At 52.8% G+C, this 27,518-nt stretch overlaps 1 protein-coding gene across 6 annotated transcripts; it reads right to left on the bottom strand.

The window, feature by feature from the left end:
- Nucleotides 1–304: 304 nt before the first annotated feature.
- Nucleotides 305–27,244, bottom strand: KCP (kielin cysteine rich BMP regulator). Of its 6 annotated transcripts, none has more exons than XM_084785741.1 (38): nt 27,130–27,244; nt 24,960–25,126; nt 23,709–23,898; nt 23,543–23,619; nt 21,901–21,997; nt 21,693–21,775; nt 21,399–21,492; nt 20,549–20,637; nt 18,021–18,114; nt 17,855–17,934; nt 17,659–17,752; nt 17,294–17,379; nt 17,141–17,222; nt 16,762–16,914; nt 16,581–16,687; nt 16,415–16,508; nt 15,531–15,704; nt 15,349–15,431; nt 15,160–15,253; nt 14,897–15,085; nt 14,486–14,656; nt 12,338–12,514; nt 11,019–11,104; nt 10,676–10,766; nt 10,465–10,565; nt 10,279–10,372; nt 9,095–9,268; nt 8,791–8,873; nt 7,779–7,899; nt 5,976–6,055; nt 5,677–5,776; nt 3,926–4,068; nt 3,513–3,685; nt 3,321–3,432; nt 3,132–3,233; nt 2,330–2,494; nt 927–1,233; nt 305–748 (listed from the first exon to the last, which is right to left on the bottom strand). In XM_084785741.1, exons 1-38 carry the CDS (start codon nt 27,197–27,199, stop codon nt 531–533), a joined length of 4,695 nt encoding a protein of 1,564 aa, XP_084641867.1. In that variant the 5' UTR covers nt 27,200–27,244; the 3' UTR covers nt 305–530. The 6 variants fall into 6 exon arrangements, 5 of the variants coding, with proteins under 5 accessions (XP_084641867.1, XP_084641868.1, XP_084641869.1 ...); XM_084785742.1 differs by having other exon boundaries at nt 10,465–10,547; XM_084785743.1 differs by lacking the exon at nt 9,095–9,268.
- Between the last annotated feature and the right edge of the window lie 274 nt (nt 27,245–27,518).

The following is a 27,518-nucleotide window of genomic DNA, read 5'->3' as shown; positions in this document are numbered from 1 at the left end:
AAAGCACAGGAAGCTGCACTTCTACTGTAAGGCCCCTGCAAGGTCCCACATGGATCCAGAAAGGGTCTCAGATAAGAGTCACAGGCCATGCCTACCACACAGACTGAGCACAGGGCAGGGACCAAGGCACCTGGGTCATCCTTTCCACTTCAAAGCTTCCCAGACACCACCAGGAAGTGGCCAGTTGGGGAGGCCCAGGGATACAGGCATAAGGATGGATCAAGGGTTCTGACCACTGGGCCCCATGTTCCAAGGATCCCAGCCACTGACACCAGTGCCAGGAAGAAGAACACACACAAGGAGGTCATGGGCAAGTGTAGAGTTTATTCTTGTGTTTTGACACTGTGGCTGCCTGGAGGACAGGCCCAGAGTTCCATTGCCTGAGCGAGGCACTGTCTCCATGGCTTGGCCTGGAGGTCTCTGCTCACTGAGGGGTGACTTCTGGCCAGATAAGTCCTGGCTGAGGGTATCCTTAACTCAGGGTTGGACAAGAGGCTACTCCTGGTTGGGACTGGACATTGTGGAGATGGTTAGTCCCCAGTAAGCAGGACTGGTGGGCAGGCCTCAGGTGGGATGCAGTGGCCTTCGTGCTCCACGAGGCCTGCAGGACACTGGCAGCCTGGAACGCAGGGCCTCACACAGTGGGCTGCCAGCTCCCCTAGGGGTATGTGCTGGTTGAAACAGGTACGGGGACATGGTGGTCCACACTCATCAAACACAAAGCCGCGGTCCACAGGGCAGCCCACCACTGCAGGCAGAGAGGAAAGCGATGTCAAGGAGGTCCCCAGCATCTCTCTAGCTATTCAGCCATACTTTACAGGCTCCTTGAGCCCCCCCCTCTCTCTTTCGACTTGAGTCTCTTGTGCTTCCCCTCCTTTCTGTACTATGCCCTCCTTCAGTGCAAACTGGTATCACCCCCCCCTTACCACAGAGCGTAGGGCCCCTCCAGACAGGAGTCACCCCTGCCTGGCGACAGTGGCTAGCGTAGGCGTCCAGGGCATCACAGAGACAGGTGTCAGCTAAGGAGCCTGGCCCACAAGCACACAAGTCATATACACAGGCAGCGAAGAAGGGTTCGGGTGGTACCACGGCATGGCAGCGACTAAACGGTGAGGTCTTCAGGACCCCACATCGGACATTGGCCTCACGCCTGGCACGGTAGCCTGCTGCCCGGCACGGGTCCACCTCTCGGCCTGCAGAACAAGGCCGGCCAGGACCCAGGCCCTCGGGGACCTACATGGGGAGAGCAACCATGATGTGAAAATATCACTGGCAAAATCTCTCTCTGAGCAGGACGTGTCATACTCCTGTAAACAAACAACTGAAACTCATTGGGTCAGATAAAAATATCAATAAGACAAGAAAGTAGACGTGAGATGCCAACTGGGAAGAGGAGGGGGATTAGTGGGAATAGGAGAAACCAAGAGACAGTGATGGGGGAGGTGATCAAAATACATTATATACGTCTATGAAAATGTCAAAACAGAGTCCATTATGTATAATTAATATGTGCTAATGAAAACTTTTTTTTAAAAGAACACGGCATGGTAGTACACACACACCTATGGCCCAAGCACTAGAAGGCTGGTGCAGAGGATTGTGGGATAGATAGAAGGTCCAGGCCAACCTGGATAGCATAGTGAGACAAGGAATCAAATCTGCCCCTTCAAGAACAGCAAGGGCTGCTGGCAGCACCGTCGGAAGAGTGCTTGTCTATGCACACAAAGGCCCGGCTTTGGTCCTCTGCACGAAACACTGGAAATGATGGCACATGCCTGTAGTCTCGGTGCTTGGGAGACAGAGGCAAGAGGATTGGAATTCAAGGTTTTTTCTGGCCACAAAGAGAGTTCAAGGACATTCTGGGTTACACGAAACCCTGTCTCAAAACAAAACAGAAAAAAGCAAAAGTGCCAGTCAGGGTGGCTCAAGCCTGTACTCCCGCTTCTCACGAAGATGGGCTAAGAGGTCACAGGTTGGAGCCCAGTATGGGCTACCTAGCAAGACCTGTATAAAAAAACAAAATCAAAACCAAACAAACAAAAACCCCAATAGAACATCAAAGAGAAGCACCATCTATGGTCACCTTGTCTTTTTACAGATAAATTAAGGCTAGAATAGTTCCCACAGCCAGTGAGAGACAGAATGGACTTTAGGGACTCAGGTGACCAGGCTTCCAACAGGCCACCCTGCCTCTTCTATTCATCAAGAGGGGCTTAAAACCCCCAACTTCCAGGAAAATCCAAAAATCTATCTTGGGTCCCTTGCCACAGCAGGGCTCTGTGCCCAGTTCCTCTAGCCTGTTCCAGCTTCTTGCTCCCAAGCCACTCACCTTCCAACTGTTCCCAAAGGCAGCCTCTGTGAGCAGGAGCCTCCCGTCTGGACCCTGCAGGTCATCCTGGGCAAAGCCATTGAAGTTCCCACACAGACCACAAGTCTGGCCTCGATACGATCTGGGAACTCTCACCTCCACCTGAGACTGCCCGTCCCACAGCACCTGTAGAGAGGCCTGGGACTAGGGAAGGGTCGGAAGAGACCTCGAGGAGCTCATGTGCTAATTGGATAGTCCCTTTGCTGCAGGACAGATGGGTGCACGCTGCCTGTTGAAGGGCCACTTCCCTAGCCTGTATCCATTGCTCTGCAGCCTGCCGTAGCACTGATGGCAAAGAGAGAGCCTCCCACGACTCCTGGACATCTTTCAACTGGGCTCCAGGTAAAACAAAACCCACACTCTGAAAATCACTGTCTTGTGGCCTTAAGGAAGGTACAACACATTTAGAGTCTGGATCAAGTGCACACAGCATGGGTGTGTAAGTTATGGCTCTGGCTGAAGTCGCTTTTCCACATGGGAGTTGGGCAAACCCTCAGAGGCCACACAGAAGACCTTACTGGATAGCCTACCAACTTCCCACTTTATACACAAGCAAATTAGGCTGATGGTGGCCCAGAGTCTCAATATACCGGTGGCTGAGCCAAGACTGAAAAGAGGCTCAATACTAAGGTCTCTCTGACCCTGACTCCTTTTTGAGGCTGTAGCTGCACTCTCTCACCAGGCAGGAGCAGACACCTGTCTTGGTAGTTATAGAAGCAGAAGAGCGCTAAGACTCCCCCACCGCCATGTCCTCTGGCCACACCTGAAGCCCAGGCTGGGTGTGCAGGATCACAGTGTGACCACGAAGCTCTATGTACAGCAGTGGCTCCTGAAGGAAGGGCAAGGCCACCGTGTGCTGGTTCACCTGGGAAAGAGAGGGAGAAGGGAGGGGCCATGTTGGGCCAGATAGGTGGACTGTGCAGCACTCACCTTCCCTGGGTCCTTGGCTCACCATGACTGTCCTGCCCTGCAGCAGCTTCACAGCCAAGGTTCCCAGTAGCACTGCTACCTCTTGGGTCCAGGCCACACCCCTCCGGCCCCGGTCATCATTTGTCACGTGCACACTATGGGGAGAAAGGGCCCAGGTGCCAGAGATCAGAGGCGCCAGGTTTAGGTGTCAAAGAGAAGGGAGAGAGGATCATACCTGAAGTCCTCGCCCTGGCAGTCCTTGGCCAGCACGTAGCTGCAGCTGCCCTGGAAGTGCAGCAGGCGGCCATCGAAGGTGCGGTAATGGGGGTCTCCGAAGGCCATGCAGGAAGCTGGCCGGGGCAAACAGCGGGGACAGCAGCTGCCAGGACTCAGGGCAGGGACCTCGTCCTGGCCGCAGACCCAAACACGGTGGTCAGTCACAGGACACTCCCCTGTCAAGTCTTAGTCCTCCCGTCGTCCCTCTGACCCCTTGAACCCAGATTCACTGAGAGCGGGTCAGGGCATCATCTGGTGGTGACTTCAGGAACAGCACCATCCCTGGCTCCACTAGCACCTGAAGCCTCTCCTCGCTGTGGAATGGCAGCGCCCTGTGTGCCCCGGACCTACCACCCTGAACAAAGAACTCACCTGGCCACATGCGAGCTTCTTGCAGCTCTGGCTCTGACAGCGCACAGTACCAGCCAAGCAGGAGCAACTGGTGCAGGCGTCCACTACCCAGTGTTCCCCAGAGGCCACCTGGCGGCCCTGATGCATGCACAGCTGGGTAGAGACTGAGGGGAAATGAGAGAGAGAGTTTCAGTGCCCTACTCAAACAAACCAGTGCTGCAGGAAGTCCTGCGTAGTGGAGGCTCTCAGCAGGAGAGTGGCGGATGGAGAGTTGGCAGGATCCCAACAACACTTGCATTCCCTGCCCCTGTCACATGATCTGGGGGAAAGTGAGTGGGTATGGGGAGTCAGGTCTAACATCCCCCAGGAAATATTGGCCATGTGAGTGGCAGAGGCATTGTTGTGGTGGCAAGGAGTTGAGGCCTGGGTAACCATCTGCACTGTTGTGGGTGTGCTCATGGGGCAGGGACTTACCTATCTTACCCTTCCTCACTTGCCCTCCCCCCACCATCACATCCGTCACCCCAGCATTGCTCATGGCAGGTGCCAGCTTTAGGCGCCGTTAGCCAGTAATTCGGACAGGAGAGCTCTCGGCACTCCTTGAGGTGACACTCCACAGGGCCCCACTAAAGACGGATATCATTGGTTAGGGGTTTTCTGCAGAAACCAGGCTGTGATGCTTTAAGCAAAAATGGCCCCCAGGGACCCAGGGAGTGGTGTTATTGGAGGCGTGGTCTTATTGGTGTGGGCATGGCCTTTTGGAGGAAGTGTAGTACAGCGGGGTGGTCTTTGAGGTTTCAGAAGCTCAAACCAGGCCCCAGTGACTCTTCATGCTCTCTGAGGATCCAGATGTAGAAATCTTAGCTACCTCTCCAGCACCATGTCTGCCTACATGGTGCCATGCTTCTCACCACAACAAAAATGGACTAAACCCCCGAAACTGTAAGCAAGCCCGTTAAGTGTTTTTCCTTTATAAGAGTTGCCATAGTCAAGCTGGGCGTGGTAGTGCATGCATGTAATGTCAGCACTCGGGAGGCAGAGGCAGGCGGATCTCTGTGAGCTCAAGGCCAGCCTGGTCTACAAAGTGAGTCCAGGACAGCTAAGGCTACACAGAGAAACCGTGTCTCAAAAAACAAAAACAAAAACAAAAACAAGACCCCACATTGTCATAGTCATGGTGTTGCTTTACAGTAACCCATATTTGCTGGTGTGTTAGACCTGTCACCCTATACCCACCCACTTGGCCCCAGGTCACATGACAGGTTCAGGTAATACATGTGTGGCTCGGGGCCTGCCAATTCTCCATCTACCACTCTCTCTGCTACAGTCTAAGAAACAGAAGTGGATGTCCTTCCAGCAGTGCTCTTCCTTCTTGGAACTCATAGTCCCATCCCACCAGCACCCTGAGGGTGTTAAGTTCGGCAGCAAGCATCAGGAAAAGCCTAGTAGGTCTAGTGGGTACTGGTTGCACTCAGACTGGTTGTTTATAGTCTTGGAGACCCAAAATGCCAGTCCTTGGAACCCTCCACTGGGCCAATCCCCAATTGCAGAGTGCAATGCCTACAGTGGGCCTGGCTTGAGAATGCAAGCCTCATTCCTTATCCATTCTGCTTCGTGGGTCCTCTCTCCACCCCAGTGGATAGCTGCTCTACATCCACAAAGGGATGGAAGCTGCATTCTGACTGCAGACCTCTGGGCATCCACAAACGCCTTCCCCTCTCTCCTCCATCCCAGGATTCTCTCTGATGGAGAGACCAAGTCTGGCCACTTACCCTTACACAAGGGGCAGCAGCTGCCAGGGGGGGTGTGGCGCTCCCACGGGGGACAGCTGAGCTCAGGACAGGCCCGGTGTGTACAGAGCCATGTCAGATCCTATTGTGGTCATAATAAACATGACATGGAGTTGTGGGGTCAGGGTTGGGAGCAGGGTGTAGGCAGGAGAGGACATTCAGGTCAAATGTCAGAGTGAGAAAGAGCTCAGGAGATGCTGAAGGAAAGAGGTTCAGCCTCAGCTCACAGAGCAGGAAATGGGGTCCCTGAGAGTGCCCACAGCGGGGGGGGGGGGACTCACCTGACACTGGCATGTGTAGCAGGGGTCCGGTGGCACCAGCTCAGACCCCAGCAGATCCTCTGTGCAGTTACTCAGTGCCTCTGTGAAGGCAAGAACCCAGTGTGGGGGTGAGGGAGTCAGGGGACAGGAACTGCAGTCTCAGCTCTGTCCTCATAAGTCTTGGTCCCAGACAGACCATCCCCAGGACCCGAAAAGAAAAGTTTGAACTTTTTTTTTAAAGGTTAGCTCAATGTGACTGGTTCATGAATTTGTATGTCATCCCTGCACAGAGGCCACGATAATCTTCAGAGCAATGATATTTGCCCCTCACCAAGCCAATTTTAGTACATGTGCTGCCAAAGCACCGATAGCCTCTTGGGAGAACATTGCTATCCTACTAACACGGGTGGGGTGGGGCTAGACACAGACAGCTCAGCAGCTGCCACTGTGTGTGGATCATGGCCAGGCTGCCTGGCCTGTTCTCGTCACTGCCCTTCATATCATCTGGCCAAATGGAGACGTAATGAGGCATTCCAGGTTCCAGTCATGGCTCCTTCAACAGATGAGCAAATTAATTTACTCTGAGCCCTCCTCCACCCTCCCCCGCTCCTCTCTCATGTGTGTGAAAAGGAACAATACCACTTCATCTGACTGGGTCATTGTGAAAATTCAATGAGATGCAGTTTATTAGACACACCAAGTAGTACGTGATATGTATGCATTAGGCGCTTAATAAAGGAGTCTTCCTCTCACCCCTTGCTGCTCATCCTAGCAAGTGCTATAAAGACACATCTTCCTAATGGCTTTACTTTATGAATGTACTGAATACCCCTGAGCTGTAAGTTAAACATGGCTTAGATGGTAAACTGAATGTCACCACAGAGCTGAGTGTCTTTACAATAAGAACTTGAGAAGAGAGCAGAGGGGCAGGCAGTCTCCACTAGTGTGCGCCTTGTCTACGTAGGAAGGCGTGAGTGTGCATAGTGAAGGCGAGCCATCACTCCTATGATGTTGTACTTCCACCGATGACACCTGGCTTCCACAACAAAGATGGATGGTTGGGTTGAGCAAACTCCAAGCCTTATATCTAGGAAACATCCATGCTGTTTTACAGTATTTGTAACAAAAGTGTAACTCCCTTTACTCTCACATATCTTCATCAATTCTTTTTCTGTTTTAGTTTGTTTGTTTGTTTGTTTTTCCGAGACACGGTTTCTCTGTGTAGACCTGGCTGTCCTGGGACCCAGAGATGCACCTGCTTTTCCCACCTGAGTGCTGAGCTTAAAGGTGTGCACCACCTACGATGCATCTTTATAAAATTCTTATTCCAGACGGTGGTGGTGGCGCATGCCTTTAATCCCAGCACTTGGGAGGCAGAGGCAGGCGGGTCTCTATGAGTTCGAGGTCAGCCTGGTCTACAAAGTGAGTCCAGGGAAGCCAAGGTGACACAGAGAAAAACCCTGTCTCAAAAAGGAAAACAAAACAAAAAAATCTACTCCAAGAAAAACTGATGGCTCTCTCTGTTCCCACAGCTGAGCCATTCAATGTCCCTAAGGTCAAAGAGCCAGCAGATAACTGCTACCCTGCAGTGCCCCCCTGCTGGCCAGAATGTTCCACAACCTGCACCCGGCTGCAGAGGCCAGCAGCCCCAGCCAGCAGCTCTCACTTTGGAGAGGAACAAGCTTCACCCACTTAGGCAAGAGCTTCCACAACTGTCTGTCTGAGCCAGGAAAGGGCTGTGGGAGGAGAGCTAGCTGGCTCTTCCAGCATTTCTCTGGGGGTGCAGCCCTGCCCTCCTAGTTTACCCCGTATCCTAGGACTTACGGGCACAGGTGGGACAGCAGTGCTGGGGACCAGGGGGTAGAAGCTGGCTTGGTGGGCAGCCCACCAGACTGGGGCACTGCCGCCGGTGACAGTGAAGGCTGGGAGGCCTCTCAGGCTGCAGCTACAACATGAATGAAGGAGCAGGGGTGAGTCAAAGGCCGTGGAAACTGAGCTGCTCGCAGGCACCAGGATCCCCGTCTGCTACGCCCTTGTCTTCAGATGCTACGTGCATGTCCCTTAATCCTGAGATGCTTTCCCTTACTTTTTCAAGTTACTGGGTTGGAACAGTCATGTGACCTCTAACCCTTTGTCGCTCTTCATACCATCCTCCCCACTCCACTGTCAGTCTCCTAACCTATAACACTGTTTACATTACTTCTGGGTTTTTGTTTGTTTGTTTGTTTGTTTTGTTTTGTTTTGTTTTTTTACGCAGGGTCTCTCTGTGTGGCCTTGGCTGTCCTGGACTCATTTTGTAAACTAGGCTGGCCTTGAACTTACAGCGATCCGCCTGCCTCTGCCTCCCAAATTCTGTGTGCCACCATGCCTGGCTACTTTTGGTTTTGATGATAAGGTCTCATGCAGTCCAGGCTGGCCTCAAACATGATACATAGCCAAGGCTTGCCTTGAACTCTTGGCCCATCTGCCTCTACCTTCCCAGTGCTAGAGTTATAGACATATGCCACATACCCTGTATTTGTGGTACTGATGACTGAACCCAGGGGTTTGTTCGTGCTAGGCAAACACTTTACCAGCTGAACTACATCCCCAGCCCTCATCACTACTTTAAAAGTAGAATATACACATTTCCCATGTGAGTTGCTCATTACCCCTGAACACCATCACCCCAAAGATCAGCCAGGGGTCTATCCACAGCCTCCCTACTCAGACTTGTGCCCTGTCTAAATGTAGGCCTGGTCCCACTGACCAAGCTGAGTCTCAATCTTGCCCTGTGGTCTTGCTCCATGAAGTTTGGAGCCCTAAACTTCCAGCCCCAAACCCTGCCCTCTCCTACCTCGCAGATGCACACTTCACATGGGTCTGTCCCAGGCTGGAAGCTCTCCCCAGGCTCATACTTTCTGCCCGCATGCTCACAGCCTTGAGGTGAGACAACAGAACAAGGAGCCTTCATGCTGGCAGCAATGCCAAGTGGGTGGGTTCCTCCACCCTCCCGCTCTTAAATGAAGCCCACTTTCCTGGAGCCCCTACACACCTACCCCCTACACACCTACCCCTGCCACTCATCTCAGAATAAAAGCAGGGAGGTGTGGCTGCCCGTCTCCCACCCAGGGCTCCCTCCCACCCCAGGTTCCTAGTACCGGAGCATCGTGGGCAGCAGTCACTGGGCCCCTGCTGGGGCCAGACGCAGGCGCTGACACACTGGATTTGGGCACAAGAGACGATGCCCATGTGACACATGCAGGAGGAACAGGGGCTATTGGCAGGCACCCAGCTACTACCTTCGGGGTGCTCCTCCCCATGAGCGAGGCAGCCTGTGTCCCAGACAGACAGGTGTGTAAGCTTTGAGTCTGAGATCTGGACTTCTGCACACACACCACAACCCCACCTGTGGGGGTTCTGCAGGTATTTGTCACGGGTGAGGGCAGGACTCATGTGTGGAGGTGTAGGGAGCCACTTGCTTGTTTGATCAAGTTTCAAGCAGCAGGCACTGTCTATGGGGGCCCATCGTGCAACACTGGTATGCAGCAGGCATATAATAGATGCACATGGAATGAACGAATTGCCCCATTATTACCCACGTGTCCCAGGTATCTCTCCAAGCCTCGTTCTTCTCCCGTATTTGGCAGGGATTGTTTATGTGTCCTGCCTTGTTTATAAGGTAAGAGATGTTGAGCAGTCCTGGGTTAACTACACAGGGTGGGGTAAGGAGCAGCAGGCTGGCTGGGGTCCTGGAGCCAAATACCGGGATGTACGTCTTGACCCTGCTACTTGCTAGCTGAGTGGCCAACCAAGGTATGTTACCTCTTTGGGCCTCCTCTTTCTCATCCTTAAAAAAAAAAATGGGAAGAAGGGGACCAGGGAGATGGCTTAGCCAGTAAATGCCCTTGTCACCAAATGCATTTGAATTGGATCCCTGGGACCCACACAGTCCTGTAAGTTGTCCTCTGAGCTCCACATGAAGGCTGTGCTGTACTCCCTAGCCAATAAATAGGTGAATAAATGTGATAACAATGGGAATGAGCATAACACATGTAAGATAGCCATGCTCCTTAAAATGAGGTGTGTGTGTGTATTGCGTGTGAGTGTACGTGTGTGAAGTGATTATCTTGGAGTCCGGTCCACTGTATAAGGGGACTCAATAAATGTTACTAATCAGGATGCTTCTTATGACTGGGAAATAGGGGGAGGGACAGCACTGAAAAGCATCCAGCCAACCCACTAAGGGTATGCCGAATTTGCACTAGGGGACAGCCAACAACTGAGGCAAGAGGGGCCTTCATTAGAGTCAAGGGCTAAAGTGTGGGTACAAGATTGGGTATACCTGTGCATCGCGGACAACAGGTCCCTGGTTCTGTGGCCTGAAGCAAGCAGGGCAGAGGTGGGCACTGAAGCCTTATACAGCTCACCCGGCCAGCCTGCAGGCAGAAGACACAGGGTCAGCAGTTTGCCATGGAGGCTTGGACCCAGAAGCGTGGGCCACCCTTGGCTCAGCCTTGCTTCTACATACCAAACAGCGGCAGCGCTCACAGCTGCCCTTAGGTCCCTCAAACTCCTCCCCATCGTGGTGCTCCCGGCCCTGAGACAGGCAGCCTATAGGAGACACACTTCCTGTGGGAAGGAGGTTGGTGCCACCCAGCCCTACCTCAGACCTGGCAGAGGGGGAGGGGAGAAGGGCACAGGTGCCAGGCACAGAGAAGGCGGTGGTGAACTATGCTCACTGCGACAAACAGGGCAGAAGCAGGGGCCTGGAGAAGGGTGTGTGCAGGGAGCCGGAGGACATGGCTTCTTCTGACAGCGCATAGAACCTTCCTGGGGGAGAGGTCACACACTGTTACTTGGATTTCCACCTGCAAGTCAGGCTGTACCACAAGCTTGCCACCCTACTGAGCTGATCAAGCCCGAGCCCCTCTCTTCTGGGTGGATAGACCTGAGCCCAACCTTGTCCCACCAGATGTCACAAGCAAAATATGCTCATTGCAACCTCGGTGCAGACAACCGCTTTCAGGCCAGAAAGGAAGATAAGGGATGAGAAGATGCCAAGACCCTAAAGATTCACGTCACCTCGCAGGTGCAGAAGGAGCAGGTGGGGTCAAGAGGGTCAGGAAGGGTCTCTCCAAGGGCTGCAGTGATCCCATGGTACAGGCAACCTGGCAGAGAGGGAAACACAATGGGAGGGGCACTGTCATCTGAGCCTCCCCTGTCACATGCATGAACACACACACACACACACACACACACACACACACACAGAGGCCACTGTCATCTGAGCCTCCCTTGTCACATGCATGAATACACACACACACACACACACACAGAGGCCACTGTCATCTGAGCCTCCCCTGTCACATGCATAAACACACACACACACACACACACACACACACACACACACAGAGGCCACTGTCATCTGAGCCTCCCCTGTCACATGCATGAACACACACACACACACACACACACACACACAGAGGCCACTGTCATCTGAGCCTCCCCTGCCACATGCATGAACACACACACACACACACACACACACGCACAGAGGCCACTGTCATCTGAGCCTCCCCTGTCACATGCATGAACACACACACACACACACACACACACAGAGGCCACTGTCATCTGAGCCTCCCCTGTCACATGCATGAACACACACACACACACACACACACACACACAGAGGCCATTGTCATCTGAGCCTCCCCTGCCACATGCATGAACACACACACACACACACACACACACACACACAGAGGCCACTGTCATCTGAGCCTCCCCTGCCACATGCATGAACACACACACACACACACACACACAGAGGCCACTGTCATCTGAGCCTCCCCTGTCACATGCATGAACACACACACACACACACACACACACACACACACACAATCTAGCTAGACGTAGTATAGCAGAGGGGGGCAGGGAAGGGGAGGGGAGGGAGGGAGGATGTCACTCGGGCTACAGGATTTTGCAGGGATTTGCATGTATGAAGAGACTGGAAGACACAGTGGAGGTGGTGGAATTGGGAGGGAAGAGCGAGAAGAGTGTCCTGCCTGGTGGGCTGGGTCAGAGAAAGTGAGTGGGAGATGCTGCCCCTCCTGGTTGGTGACCCAAGGGCAATGGGAGCCACAGGTCAGTTTTCAAGAAGGTGGCATTTGCAGAAGCCAGCAAGACAATTTAAGAGGAGAAAGAAATTTTAGAACACAAAGGACCGATGTGTGAGGTGACAGCGGGGACAGAGAAGAGGGCAGAGCATACATGTGGGAGTTAAGGAGGGGCAAGTGTGTGTGTGTGTATCTAGCTCAGGGCTGAGCTGTGCTGTTCAGTCATATCAAACCTCCTGTACCTAGGCCCTGGGGATGAGACAGGTGCCCTCCTACCCTGGCAGGTTGGACAGCAGTGATCAGGAAGGATGCGTGGATGTCTGCAGGCTGTACGCTCACATGGCCGGCGGGTGCAAGTCACAAAGCCTCCAAGGCAGGTGCACAGGTTGCAGGGTTCCCGGGGATCTGCGAACTCCTGGCTGCTCAGGTAGGGTACCCCCAGATACTCACAGTCTGTCAGAGAGGGGAGCCAAAAAGGAGGGCAGAAAAAAGAGAGAGGAAGCAGTCATCTCCCCACCTCCACCCCAACTTGACCTGGCAGGAGGCCAAGGCCTCAAAAGACCTGGCACCTTGGGGGTCTTGGAGTGAGGCTGGGTCCAGGCTCTAGTAAAAGAGCTTTAGTAAGGTGGGGTTTGGAGTTAGGACTGGCCAAAGGGTGGGCTTTCTCCCTTGTACCCTGCAAGAGTTTCTAGTGTTCATCTATAGGGAAAACCCACATGGCTCTGCCCAAAAGGTTAGATGCTCAGTCAGCCACGCACAGAAGGCACCAAGTCTCGCAGACTAGAGTTGGGGATACAGTGGCGCAGGTTCAGGGTATCCCCTTCCCAAACACTCTGTCAAACCCAGGATGATTAAGGAGGGCAACAGTCGGTCCTATACTCCTCTATGACACTTTGCTTGAATCCCTTTTTTTAAAAAAAGTGGCTCAGCAGTTAACAGCACTTGTTGCTCTTTCAGGGGACTTGAGTTCAATTCCCAGCACCCACATGATGACTCATGATCACCTGTAACTCCAGCTCTACAGGGTCTGACACCCAGTTCTGATTTCTGAGGACATTAGGCACCACACATGGTACACAGACATACATGCAGGCAAAACACTCATTCACACAATCCAAAATAATAGATCTAAAAAACAAACAAGCAATGACAACAACGTACAACCAGCCAGATGAACAGCCTATAGTAGCACACATCTAATAATCCCAGCACTTGCAAAGTACAGACAGGATGACCAGGAGTTCAAGGCCAGCCTCAGCTACACGGTGGACGGGAGGCAAGAGAGGTGGCTCAGTGGCTAAGAATATATCTGCAGCTGGGCAATGGTGGCACATGCCTTTAATCCGAGCACTTGGGAGGCAGAGGCAGGCAGATCGCTGTGAGTTCAAGGCCAGCCTGGTCCACAGAGCAAGCCCAGGATAGTCAAGGCTAGACAGAGAAACCCTGTCTCAAAAAACCAGAAGAAAAAAAGAAAGAAAAAAGAATGTATCTGCAGCAAGTACAAGGACCTGACTTCAGCTCCCAGTTCCCAAGTAGAAAGCCAAACAGGGTTTCCCTCACACCTACAAGCCTGGCTAGGTGGAAACAGAGACCAGAAGGTCACTAGGGCTTGCTGGCTCTTAAACTCCAAATGATAGCTCTCATAAAGCACACTCACTCATAACATAAAATTGTTTAGAATCTAACACACAGTCACATGTAATAGATAGATATAGATAGATTTTTTTTTTTAAAGAATAAATTGGATTTGCTGATTGAAGCCTGAAATCCCAGCATTTGGGAGGTGGAGGAACAGGACGATGGCCGTCCTCTGCTATACAGCAAGTGGGAGGCCAGTGTGGGCTCTAGGAGAATCTCACAAATAAAGATTACATGGGTGACAGGCAGTGGAGAACTCTACACAGAAGTTAAAAATTAGGCTTGCTGGCATTCGGTAATCTGCTCAAGTTCACATACCCAGATTGTTTCAAGGACAGGAGAAAATGCAGGCACCAGCACTGGACTTTTTTCCTTTGCTTTCTTTTTTTTTTTTCGGGGGGGGGGTGGTGGTGGTTTCGAAACAGGGTCTCACAGCGATCCACCTGCCTCTGTCTCCCAAGTGCTGGGATTAAAGGTGTGCGCCACCATGCCCTGTGTTCCTTTGCTTTCTTTTTGGTTTTTAGAGACAGGGTTTCTCTGAGTAGCCCTGGCTGTTCTGGAACTTACTCTGTAAATCAGACTGGCCTCGAACTCGGAGATCTGTCTGCCTCTGCTTCCTAGGAGTTGGGATTAAAGGTGTGTGCCACCACCACCTCTTTTTTCTTAGTGTAAAACTTATTTTACTGGTTTGATCTACTTTGGGGCAGTGAAGAGGAGGCTGGCTGGCTCTGTCATCAGCACCCCTCCTAGACCCAGCATGGTTCCCCACCCCAGTTCCCCACTCACTGTCACAGGCAGGGCAGCAGTCTTCCCTGGCGGGAAAGGGACACTGCGCAGGAGCACAAGCTTTGGCCTCACAGTTGACGTTGCCCTCCCAGCAAAGGCACACATGGCACGGGAGGCTTGGTGCTGGGAAACGCTTCCCATTGGCAAACTCCTTCCCCTGATACAGGCAGCCTAGGGGGAAGGGCAGTGACTGGGGAACCGTGGTGGCTGGTGGCCAGACCATGCTAGTGGACATTCTTACTTAAGTACCCAGGAGGGAGAGACCACCCTCCCGCCCTCCTGGAGGAAGGAAGACCCCTGTGAAAGCACATCATAAGTGGGGAGCAGGGGTATTAAGACTGGGAGAGGGATAGGGAATTGCAGAGAGGAGGGTTGCTACCCCCATCTCCAAGGGTGCCACAAAGAAGGTACCATCACAGGAAGGGCAGCAGGGACCTTGGCGCGGGTGGGTGCAGGGCACAGGAGGGCAAGGCAGTCGCTGGCAGGACACTGAGCCGTCCAGGCAGAGGCAACGGCTGCAGGGGTCTCCCAATGGGAAAAAGTGCTCCTGGTGGCGGGCGGGGACCATATCCTCTGACCGTGGGCAGTCAGCGGGGGCATCTGCAGAGAGTGAGTCACGTCATGCAGGGCAGGAAAAGGCAAGTGGAGGAGCGGCCTGGGGATCCGGTGCCTACCTCGGCACTGCAGGCAGCAGTCTCCAGGAGGCAGGATTGGCTTCGGACAGGACAGAGGCGGACAGCGACGTGCCAGGCACTGTACATTGCCGGTCTGCAGATGGACAGACAGACGGAGCCAAGTCGGGTTAGTATGAAGTGGCCTTCACCCTTTATGCATCTCCCCTCTCCTCTGGGTCACAAACTCACCAGACAGCGACACACGCGACACGGGTCAGTAGGATGCGGGAAGTCAGCTCCATTGGGGTACTCTTTCCCTCCAAAGGCACAGCCTGAAGAGGAGAAGCTATGGGCCTCTGTCCCTAGGGGTAGCTACCTGTAGGGGAGTCCACCAAGCCAGGTCCACTCCTTCCCCAGCTGTGCCACCTCACCTTTGCAGTCAGTCCTGCAGCAGGTACTGGGTAGGGGGTGAGCACAGGGGGCGCTGGGGCAGGCACGAGGCTGGCAGTGAGCTTGGCCTTCCTGACACTGACACTCCTTGCAGGGGTCTCTTGGATGAGGAAAGCGCTCCCCATCCACAAACACCTGTGTCTCCAAGATGCAGTCTGGGTAGCAGACAGTGAAGACAGGAAGGCGTTCAGGCAGACAGACAGTGCTAGGTGTCCCAGAACCCAGAGCCACCAGAATAACGGAGAAGAGCCAGTTTGGAGGCTGTCTCCAACAGGGAAAGGAGGGAGGGGGCTGTGCAATGTGTATTGCTTTCACAGGTATGAAAATCTGTGAAAGTCCAGGCCAGGCGTGGTGGCACACGCCTTTAATCCCAGCCCTCAGGAGGCAGAGGCAGGCGGATCCCTGTGAGTTCGAGGCCAGCCTGGTCTACAAAGCAAGTCTAGGATAACCAAAGCTACACAGAGAAACAAAACAAAAACAAAAAACAAAAAAGAAAAGAAAGAAAGAAAAAATCGAGTCCTTTTACTTGCAGATGGAGATGGACATGTGTCTCTGAGGTGCTAAGAAGAAAAGCTTATGCAAGTGTGTGCCATGCACACAGGGACTGTGTCCCATTGCACCTGTGTTACACGGGTGCATCTGAGAGGAAATGTAGGTTGACAGGGAAGGGTGGTCTGGTAACACAGAAAGAGAACAAATCCTGAGTTTCTTCCCACCCACGCCATTATGACTTCCAGAGAGATTTTTAGTTGTGTGGGACCACAGACACTTCTGAAAAAGCCATCGCTTTGGAAGACATCTGTTGGCTCCACAACAGGGTCTGAGCCCTAAGGCCAGTCAGACAAAACACACAGTAAACACACACCTGGACATTTGGGGCAGCACTGGCCTGGCCCATTCTGGGGCTTGGCACAGGTTGTGGAAGGACAGTTGATCAACGAACACCTCACAGTCCCATCCTGGGAGGAAGGAAGAGGCTTTGGGATGGGCCCAGGCAGGACTCTGAGGACAGCTGTAGGCAGAGAATGTACCTCACAGCGGCAGGAATGACAAGGGCTGTCCACATCTGTGAAGTTCTGCCCATTGGTATACACCAGGCCATGGTAAGTGCAGCTCTCACAGCTGGGGCAGCAGGCACCTAGGTGGGGCAGACTGGTCATGGTGGGCTGGTCAAAGCCAGAGAAGAAAGACAAGATAGGGCTGGGCACTCACCAGGTGGCTGGGTAGGGTGCTGGCAGGGTACTGGTGAGCAAAGCACAGCCCTGCATATAGGCACTCCATCTTGGCAGGAACAGGCAGTACAGGGCTGTCCATCCGGCTCCCACTGGATCCCCTCTGCAAACTCTTCACCATTGAGCACACAGGCTACAGCAAGTAGGTCTGTCACCATAGCAACCTAGATACCTTCATCCATCCTTGTCCTTCCCAGTCTATGGGGGGGGGGGGTGTGGGGGAGCCCTGCTTCATAGCCTCTGAACAAACTCTGAAATACTTAGTAGACCCTCGTCACTGGAGTGGAGTTCTCCCCTGAACCCCACTCCATGGAAGTAGTGCCTGTGGCAGTTGCTCCCCTACATACACACATACGCACCTGAGCAGAGCTGGAGGCCAGAGGCAGACCGGGCACAGGGGGCAACAGGGCAGTCCTGTTCTTCACAGGATACTTCACCACCCTAGGAAGAAGGCCAAGTGAGAGGCCCTTTAAGGACCAACACAGAACTGGGCAGAAGGTAGACTTGCTCACCTGGCAGAGGCATCGAAGGCAGCGGCCATTCTCTTGGAGAGTGAAGGTCTCCTGGCTCCGATATTCATGTCCCTGGTATTTACAGCCTGGACAGGAGAACAGGAGACTGGGGGACAGGACTAGTGATGCTCAGCAGGAAGCATCGTACCACTCCAAGGCCTATATCCCTGTCTTGAGGAAGATCGCCTAAGAGGTTCTGCCTGCATCCCACCACGGAGATGTGGGCCGTGAGAGGTGAGGTGAGGACTCAGCTATGGGGTAGGAGCATAGCTACAAGGAAAGCGAAGCTCACTGGCTCCTTCAGAGCCTGTCCCTGCATGGTGTCTGCCCCCTGCATGGTGAATGGTGACCCCGCCCCCACTCACCATCACAGACAGGGCAGCATTGCCCAGGGATCCTGCCCGGATATCTGCAGGGTGCAGGTGGGCAGGGCAGAGGCTCACACTGGACAGTCCCATTCTGCCAACAGGGCCCAGTCAGCAGGGAACAGGCAGGTCCTGAAAGCCAGTGCCCCCCCCCCCGCCCCCCGCCCCCGCTCCCCTGCTAGTCAGCCATACTCACAGCACAGCGGCAGCTGGAGCAGGGGTCCTGGGAGCTCACAGGCTCCCCACTGCTGTGCTCCCGTCCATTTAGGAAACAGCCTGTTGAGGAAAGGTGCTCAGAGGTACCCCAGTCCAGGCCACGAGCACTTCTGGCCTCTCTGGAGACTGTTCCACTCCTGACTCACCATCACACACCGGGCAGCAGGTGCCAGGAAGGGGCCTGGCAGGGTATGGACACAGGCTGGCACACTCCCGCTGGCGGCACTGGATGTGGCCCTCCTGGTAAAGGGAGGCAGCCAAGAGAGAGAAATGGTGTTAGGCTCCAAGCCATGCACTCACTGGGTGTTCTTATGGAATGCAATGCACAACCCTCCCAATTTGTAGGTTGAAGGGGCTGTTCCCGCCACCCCTCCCCTCCCCCAGCAGCTCGGAATGGGAAACAGAGTCGGAAAAAAAGTTGGTTTCTTAATGAGGTATTGCTGGAGTAGGTGGTCCCCCTACTTGGTGTCCTGTTGGGGTGATCTTTTTGTGCACTGTGTAAAGATTGTCCTTATATATTCAAATGCTGCTTTCTGTCCCATCGGAGCGCTGAGCACAGGACTGACTTCAGCATCGCCTCCCTCAGTATTTTGTAAACATTGCTCTCCGACACCTTCTGATTGGTTAAATAAAAAGCTGAATGGCCAGTAGCTGAGGCATAAGAGAACAGGCAGAACTTCCTGCTGAGACAGGGACTCTGGGAAAGAAAAGGCTCAAGGATTCTCCTGTGAGACACACGGAGAAAGTAAGACATATGAAACTGAGGAGAGATAGCAAGTCACGACGCAGGACATAGATTAATATAAGGGAGTTAACACAGGTTGCAAGAACTAGTTGGGAGCAAGAGTAAGCCAAGGTCTAAGGCTATTGTGAACAAATGTGAGTGTCTGTGTCATTAACCAAAGCTGGCGGGCATAGAAAGCCCATTGGGTCTTAGTGTCCCTATAACAAGGGACTCAGACACACTCACAAGAGAGAATGCCACAAGACAAATTCAGATTTGGATGCTGGGGCGGGGGGGAGGCCCCCAACCACCGGGAGCCCCAGCTCCAGAGAACTTTTGTCGCTGGTCTCTGTGGGTACTGTACTCACACGCACAAATCCACACCCAGACACATGTATATTCACATAATTAGAGAAAAGCAATGTCAGCTGTAATGGAGAATATTTAATCCCAGCACTTGGGAGATGGAGGCAGGCAGATCTCTGTGAGGATAAGGCCAATCTGATCTATATAATGAGACTCTGCCTCAAAAAAATTTTTTAATAAATGAAAAATAAAAATTAAAAATATGGAGACTGTGGGAGGATACAAGGGATGAGATAACAATTTAGATATAATATGAATAAATTAATAAACTATATTTAAAAATATGGAGACTGTGGAAGCCAAAGAATGCCAACCACAATCAGAAGCCAGCAAAGGCACAGCCCTCTAAGCAAACCAAACCTGCCACTCCTTGGTCTTGACCTTTGGGCTTCCAGAACCGTGGAATGTATTAGTATTGTTCTGAATCACTTAGTTCTTAGTTACAGAAGCCTTAGAAAGCTACGACCTCGTATGTTCCTTAGCAATCTGTGACTCAGTTTACCTATCTGGAAAAATAGACAAGAGAAGTCCCATGCTCCTTGGCTTGTGGGACTGGAATGGAAAGTGTAGGCATGGCATCTGTTTTAGGAAGCTGGCCCTTAAAACTTGTTCCGATTTTCCCCTTTTCCCATTCCTAGGGCATCTTTCCCTACTTCCCCTTCACTCACCCTTCATGCTTTGGGGAACACCACTCCACCCCACCCATGGAGCTCTAGATCCAAGCTGCTGAAGAACAAGAGAGCACAAGCTACATAGGCCTCGTCCATTTTTTTCAAGGCCAACTTTTGAAATGTAAAAGGAAATGGAGAAAATTAAAAGTTAACATTGTAATCTATTACCTATCACATGCAAACTATTATCTCTACATACAATTAGCACAGATTACTAATGAGCTATTTTGCATTCCTTTTTATCCTACTGCCCCTCTCTTCATTTTGTTGGGGTTTTGTTTGTTTGTTTTGAGCTTGTTTGTACTTGTTTTGAGGGAGGTTAGTTGTGACGAGGTGTCACTGTGTAATTCATGCTGTCCTCACATTCATGGGCTTCCTGCTTCAACCTCCCAAGATCTGGGATCACAGGCACGTGTAAGCTCATCCAGTTTATCCCTTCCTTTCTTCCTTCCCTCCTTCCTCCATTCTTTTTTAGATAAGGTCTTACTATACAGCCCAGTCTAGCCTCAAATTCATGAATTTCCTATCTCTGAGTTTAAAGGCATTTGCCTGCACATCTAGCCCTAAGCAGTTCTGGCCAGCCACATCTTAAGAGATCCGGTGTCACCGGATTGGGCATTGCAAGGCCAACTGTATCCCTCTCTCTGGAGCTCTGGCCACCCAGTGTGTCCTTCCCTATTGGCTCTCTACGCATCCATGAGCTTCTTGAGCTAAAATTATCAGCCTGTTGAACAGAGCAGGCAAACAGGCAAGCCCACCAAGCTGCATGCTCACAGGACCTACCGTGAAGTTGATTGTAACTCTGTCGCCTCTCAGTGCCCATGGGTGTGGCTCATGGAATTAAATCAAGCATCCAGCAGGCCTAATGGCAGGGCAGGGTGAAGGACGGTCCAAGGGCAGCCCCAGGACTCACCAGGCACTGGCAGATCCGGCAGGGGTCTCCAGGAGTGGTCCACTCTTGGCCATGGTTCCTGTGAGAGTTACCTTCTGTGCAGCCTGGAGCTAAGGACAGAGAACAAGCCTAAAGGGAACTATCTTGGGCCCCATCGTGCCTTACTCTCCCCACTCCTCTCATGCTCCTGCCTTTGTCTACAGTCTAGACTCTCAGGGACTCTCAATGCCCCAGGCAGGGTGAGATCCTCCTGCTCCCCAGCCTGCTCTTCTATGCCCTGTCTAGACGCATAGCAACCCACTTGCCCCTCTTCACTTTCCCTTTAAGCGTTGGTCATCATTCCTATTATAGGACCCTACTAACATATACACCCAAAGCTGAATCCATCCTTTTCTCAAATGCCCCTGTCTCCTTTCCCTCTCTCCCTCAGCTTTATCTGAAGTGTCACTCCAGCGAAGACACCCCGGGAATGCTTGCTTTCCTTTTGTACCCAGATGGACTTGGTCTCTTTCCTCTCTTAGGTTTGACCTTGTCCCTGCTTCTGCAGCACTAGTGTATAGTGTTGATTTCACTCAGGGTCACCATCAAATGGTGGTCATACATACTGGTCAAACATCAGTATGAAATGGATGGCTCTGGAGGCTCTGACAGCCTGCTGGGGACAGTACAAAAAAATTGACAGGCACTGGAAAGATGGCTTAGTGTTTAAGATCACTCATTTCTCTTCCAAAGGACCTGAGTTCAATCCTCAGCACCCACCCTTTACAGGCACTGCATACACAATGGCCCACAGACGTGCACGCAGGCAAAACACCCATACACATTAAAGAGATGAATGAATAAGTGAAAGGGTCAGGCTGGGCAACCTCACCTTGGCAGACTGGGCAACAGTGGCCAGGCCTCGGGACTGGCTCAGGGCAAGGGCTTGGCGGGCACTTCACAGGCACACATCGAACCAGGCTCCTCTAGAATGGACAAAGTCTGTAACACCTTTGGGTGTGAGTTTCAGCGGGTTCGAGGCAGGCGGGTATCCGTCAGGGATGGAGGGAGAATTTCAATGGCACCAGGCCCAGAAGGCATATGCAGGGCTAACAGAGACTGACATTGAAGGAGGAGACGAGAGGGTCCAAGGAAGCATGCCTGGGCAGAGGTTGCATCAACTCACCAGGCAGGAGCATTGGAGGCACGGGTTGGAACTGGACAAGAAGCTGGCCCCTTCTTCATGAAGCTGCCCTTCATACTCACAGCCTGAAGGTATGACAAGGGGTCACCAGAGATCAGGATGGGTGGACATTACCCAGAGGAATGCAAGGCCCCAGTAGGTGTGGACCCACTGAGGCTGTGGGGATAGGTGGGTAAAAATGGGAGGTCACCTGGCCGGCAGACGGGGCAGCATTCTCCAGGTGGGGTGAAGCTCTCCAGACAGTGGAGCTCAGAGCATGAAGGCCCCTGGCACTGCACAGTTCCTGCCTGCAGAGCAGACACCAAGCCCTCCCTTGAACTTGCTCCACCATCCATGCTGGGCTATTCTGTAGGCGTTAAAGGTCCAGCAGGCTCCAGACCCAGATGCCCAGAGGCATGGCCAGGCCTCAGGTAATGCCAAGCAGAGGTGGGCATTGACAGTGGCAGAGGCTAGACCCTAAGTCTCTTACCTGGCAGGTGGAGATGACACAGGTTTCTGGATGCCACGTTTCAACAGCCCCATGGACCCCAGAGCAGCCTTCAAAACCAGGCCTGCGTCCTCAAGTAAGAGACCCAGAAGCCTGGGACTACATCAAAGAGCTGGACAGCCTGTTTTTACATTTCCTTCATCTTTCCAGCAAGTGACAGTCAAGGATCTAATTCTGAGACAGTGTACAGCTTGCCTTTATTTACAACAGTGAGAGAGAAGCATCTTAAAAGGTGAGCCCAAGAAGAGACTTGATACCCTATGAGCATATACAGGGGGAGGAGGTCCCCCTCACAGTCATAGGGGAGGGGAGTAAGGGGAAAATGGGAAGGAGGGAGGAACGGGAGGATACAAGGAATGGGATAACAATTTAGACATATATGAATAAATTAATAAAATATATTTTTTAAAAAGGTGAGTCTCCTTGCATGTGCCAACACACACACACACACAGAGCGGCTCATGCTTGTAATCCCAGCACTCAGTGGGTAGAGACAAAAAGACAGCTACATGTTGAGTCCAGCTTGGGCATATTAATTTTATAGATGGCCAGGCAGTGATGGCACAGGCCTTTAATCCAAGCAGAGACAAGTGGATCTCTGAGTTCGAGTCCAGCCTGGTCTACAAGGTGAGTCCAGGACAGCCAGGGCTGTTACATGGAGAAACTCTGTCTGGAACACCCAAAAACCAACTAACCAACCAACCAACTTCCTACGGAGCCACTGCCTTCCCTCCACCCAGCTCTCTTTAAGTCACTGACACGGCCATGTTTCTAGCTTCCCAATTCTGACCTCTGTTATTCTCTGGGATCTAAGTAGTCTCCGTCCCCTGCCTGTTCTATAGAAACACACCCTGCCTTAGTCCCCTGCCCTTTCTGGCCCTGCGCCTAGACAACAGCTGTAGCAGCCTTCCAACTTGTCTCTGCATCTATGCCATTCCAGGTGGATACTCCTAATACTCTTCTTTAAGCGTGCCACCCTTTGGCTCTCTTGGACTTCGGCAGTATCCACGGAAGGAAATCCCAACTGCATGGCTGCCAGTACTCTGTCTCTTCTGGTCTTTTTAGACTGACTCCTGCCACATGTCTCTCCCCCCACCTCTGTACCTGAATACAGACCACCTTCTTTCTAGTGCAATTCTACCAAGAAGCTTTGGGGGCCCAAGAAGTATGTGAAGATTGAGCCCCAGAAGTAGAGCCAGTTGAAATCCCAATGTCATGGATGAAAGTCTGGGCAGTTAGACTCCATAACACAACTAGTACAGCATGTCAGTGACAGGTGGCTAGAGAGAGGCAGATAGGTAACAGAGACAGGTATGTGATATCCAGGTTGGTCTTGAGTACTCACCAGACAGCGGCAAGTGGTGCAGGAATCTGGGGAGAAGGTCTCCCCGTGACCATAAGACTGGCCATTGTGACTGCAGCCTGAGGTGGAGACAGTGATGTCATCTGGGACCCTAGTGCCTTCTCTAGGCCCTAAAACAGCCGCAGTGGGTGGGTGGTATGACACTGACCATGGCAGTGGGGCACGTTGGGCCGGGGGCCACAGTGTGCGGTCCCATCATGGCACACACAGGCCATGCAGGCATCAGGCTCCCAGCGAGCGCCCTCAGGACAGGTGCGTGCCAGCCCCCAGCACTGAGGGGAAGTTGAGCAGCACCCACAAGACTCCATCCGCAACAGCCTGGCTTGCAAGTCCCTGTTCTGGGGAAAGGGAGGGAGGTGGCAGGCTCAGCTCAGCTTCCTTCGTGGACAGTTGTGAGATGGAGAAACTGAGGCAGGATGAGAGGGATTCCTGAGCAGAGGCAGGTGCCCCTCCCATCAGCATATTTCAGAGAACGTAAAACTATTCCTTGAACACAGAAACTCAGGAGTTATTCCCCTGCCCTAATAATTAACGAGTAATTTGGAGTCAGGAGTGAAACCCTGGCTGGAAGTTACTTGTTATAAAGCTCACTCAGGTCTTAAACTCATGCCAATCCCCCTGCCTCAGTCTTTCAGGCTTGCATCACTCTGCTCGGCTTTTAAAGATGCAACATTTCCTGATAGTGTCTTATGCTTAGGCAGTTTTCCATTCTTTTTGCCAAAGACATGAAAGACTGTGTAAACCTGGGCCAACACTACATACTCTGGACGCTCTACATTTCGGAAAGAAGAGGCATTAGGAGCAGTTCAGAGAATAACCTTTCTATGTGTTTTTACAACAAAAGCCTAAGGGCTCTACCTTAGTGGTGCAGTCCTTGCCTAGCACGTGTGAGGACCGAGGTTCAGTATCAAGCACTGTCAAAACAATAAACGAACAAACAAAACAAGTGCCGGGGAGATGGCTCAGTGGCTACGAGACCAATTGCTTATGGGTTTGGTTCCCAGCACCTATGTGGTGGCTGTCACAGTCTGTAACTCCAGGCCCAAGAGACCCAATGCCAGCTTCTGGCCTTGACAAGCAGCAGGCATACACACGTTGTAAATATATACACACAAACACCCATACATGTAAATTAAAAATAAATCTAAAACAACAACAACAAAGGTTGGTCATGGTGGTGCATGCCTTTAATTCCTGCACTTGGGGGATAGGCAGGTGGATAGTTCAAGGCTAGCCTTGTCTACATAGTGAGTTCCTGGACAGCCAGGGCTATGTACAAAGACCCTGTCTCGAACAAACCAAACCAAACAAACAACCAAACCCTCTATTTTAGTGTCCCCAGAACCTCCAAACCTAAGCCCCTCTCTTTCTCCCCCCCTGCCAGCCTTCCTCCACATACCTGCTTTCTGAGGTCTGTCACCTCAGACTCCAGCCGTTCCAACCTCTCCTCCAGGGGGCACCACTGCTGTTGGTGGGCCTCAGCAGGAACCAAGGAGTGGGAGGGTGCCTGCTGCTGATCAGCAAGAATGTCAGCAAGCCTAGGGTGCTCTCTGGAGACCTCTCCACCTAAAAGGCACAAGAACCCAGCTTGGCCTGTAGGCAAAGTTTGGTAAGGTCTCCTAGGTTCTGTTCTCTGAACCGTACAGGGGACAAGGGTCATCCTGGGCCCCATCCTGTCAATCTATTCCACTATGGGGGGGTGTAGGGGGGGAGGATTTTTCCCAAGGGATACAGAGCATTATTCAGACCAAGGCTCCCCTGCAGCCTGCTCTGACTCTGTGGGGATCTTTTGTCATGGAGGTGGGGTGCCTAGACCATTCATCCACTGTGGATCAGAGATAGCGTAGGGATCTGAGATGTTAAGGTAGCATCAAGAAACCAGCACAGGCTGAAATGCAGGGGAGGGGTCTTTCAATAGCTGGAGATCTGGGGATGTACACACACAAGTGTCCGCTCATCTATACCTGTCAGTACAAGAACTATTTGGAGAAAAGATGCTCCCCATCCCACTGTTTACAGTATGTGGCTGAAGCCAGGAGCCCCCATATTGGATGACGTGGGCTCTGGAAAGCAGAACCCAGCTGTGCTGTGCTGGCAAGGCCTCCAGTGGACACAACTCTCCAGGCACAGTGAAGACAGCCTGTCCCTGGTTCTAGATAACATATGTCCAGGAAGCAAGCATGTGTCTCTAAGCTTAGCTGTAGGGTGGGGCACAGCTACATTCCCCCTCACACCCACTCCTAAGTCAGGAAGACGGAGGCAAAGGCTGCTTCCCACAGACACCCAGGGCGTGGGAGGGCAGAGGAGGCTCGGCAAAGGAGGTGATCAAGGAAGAGGCTGAAGGAGGTGGCAGACGTTTCTTTCCCACAGTGGCAACTCATCAGGACAAGCTGGGATAGCTGAAAGCCTTTCTTCCAGGGACCGTAGGCCTGCGAGGCAGGGGGATTTCACCTTCTGTTCTTTACTGCCACCACAGAGAGGGGGCATTCCTGCCACCCCAACTCAGTTACCCAAGGCATAAATCTGGGGCTCAGTGTTACTCTTCTGTACCCCATTTAGTTCCCACCAGTCTCTGGTGTCTCTCAGTTGTCTCAAAATCCACCCCTTCCTCCCCTTTCTCCACAGTCTTCATAAAGGCTGAAGAGAATTCTCCCGTCCTCAGTTGGCTCCTCTTTCACACACAGAACAAGTCTCCCAGCAGCAAGTTAAGATTCCATCGGTCACCACAGCTTTCCATCCTGCCCTACATCTCTCCCCAGCAGTGGTCCTAGCTATCAGCATCCCACCCAGCCTGTTCTCATCTCTTGTCTTGTGCAGGAGAACCTGTCCCCAGAAATTGACACTGTCTTGACATGGTCCCTCTGCCCAACTTCCATCCACATGGAGGACGCTTACGGACAAGATCTCAGTATCTGAAGCCCTCCACCCAGCCATGTCCCTCCTCTGCCCTATCCCCAAAGCCCCAGCACCCCAACCAGCTCCTCCAGTTCTGCTTAAGCAGGCATGGGGCGGGGAGGGCAAGGAGAGTTAGGGTGTCCTCCACTGAAGACAGGGTTCCCGTCCCTTTCCCTTGAAGATCTGCAGAAAGTCATCCTGGAAACGGTACAAACCTCGTTGTTCCCCAGAAGCTGTTTTCTCCCCGCCCCCCCCCCCGCCCCGCCCCCAGCCTCCTCCTACCCTGTTCCTGCAGAGACCATCTATTCGTGCAAACTCCAGAGACTACAGTCTTGACAAGACATAGTCAGTTCCCATGGAGAGCATTCCCCCCTCCCCCCTCCCCTTCTCAATACAAATAATTAACTTCAGACACCCAGATGCCAAGACAGCCTCTGCTTCACCGCTGCTCCGGACTTCTTGCCAGACGGCAGGAGGACGTGGCCCAATCCAGGAACCCCTAGCTGACCGTCCCTCCCCCACCCTACTAGCCCACCGACGGGGAGGACGGAGAGAAAGCACCAAGGCCGGCCAGGGACGCGCAGCCCAGGCAGAGCTGGAGAGTGGTCTGGCCCTGTCTGACGGTCGGCTGGGCTAAGCCAGAAATGGGGGCACACCCAGGACGCCCGACTCACCGCTCACGGCCAGCGCCAGGCTCCCGAGCTGCAGCAGCAGCGGTAGCACCGCTGTCCCGGCCCCCGCCATGCTCGCTCCGCGGGCCTTGCTGTGGGTCCCTGTTCAGCCCGGGCGCTGCGGGAGGCGGGGTGCGGAGGCTCAAGCCACCGCCCACCTAGTCTTTGTTCAGGGATGGTTTGGCGGCTCTCCGCCCCTTGGTGTCCGCTCCCCTATCCTACCATGGGCTTCTCGCCCCTCAGAGACCTGTGAGTCCTGACCCACTGCAATCTTCCAAGCTACGCAGGAAGCTGGGCTCAGGGTGGGTGACCGAGACCGCTCATGTCCTTGCTGCTCATCTTCCAGGGGACCCCAGTGACTTTTCCTCCACTTCATGGGTTTATAGAACAGC

Source organism: Acomys minous, assembly GCF_964271855.1.
Source record: "Acomys minous genome assembly, chromosome: 6".
Lineage (NCBI taxonomy): Eukaryota > Metazoa > Chordata > Mammalia > Rodentia > Muridae > Acomys > Acomys minous.
Note: the sequence above shows the minus strand (reverse complement) of the source record. Positions and strands in the feature narration are given on the sequence as shown.

Bases quoted from the DNA above. Each gene is read 5' to 3' on its own strand.
- KCP (XM_084785741.1), bottom strand. From the start codon at position 27,199: ATGGCGGGGGCCGGGACAGCGGTGCTACCGCTGCTGCTGCAGCTCGGG. The intron at 17,223-17,293 runs GTGAGCAAGTCT...CCTTCTTCCTAG, and splicing joins GCCTTCGATGCCTCTGCCAG to GGTGGTGAAGTATCCTGTGA. The intron at 5,777-5,975 runs GTGAGTCCCCCC...TGACCACAATAG, and splicing joins GCTACACATGCCAGTGTCAG to GATCTGACATGGCTCTGTAC.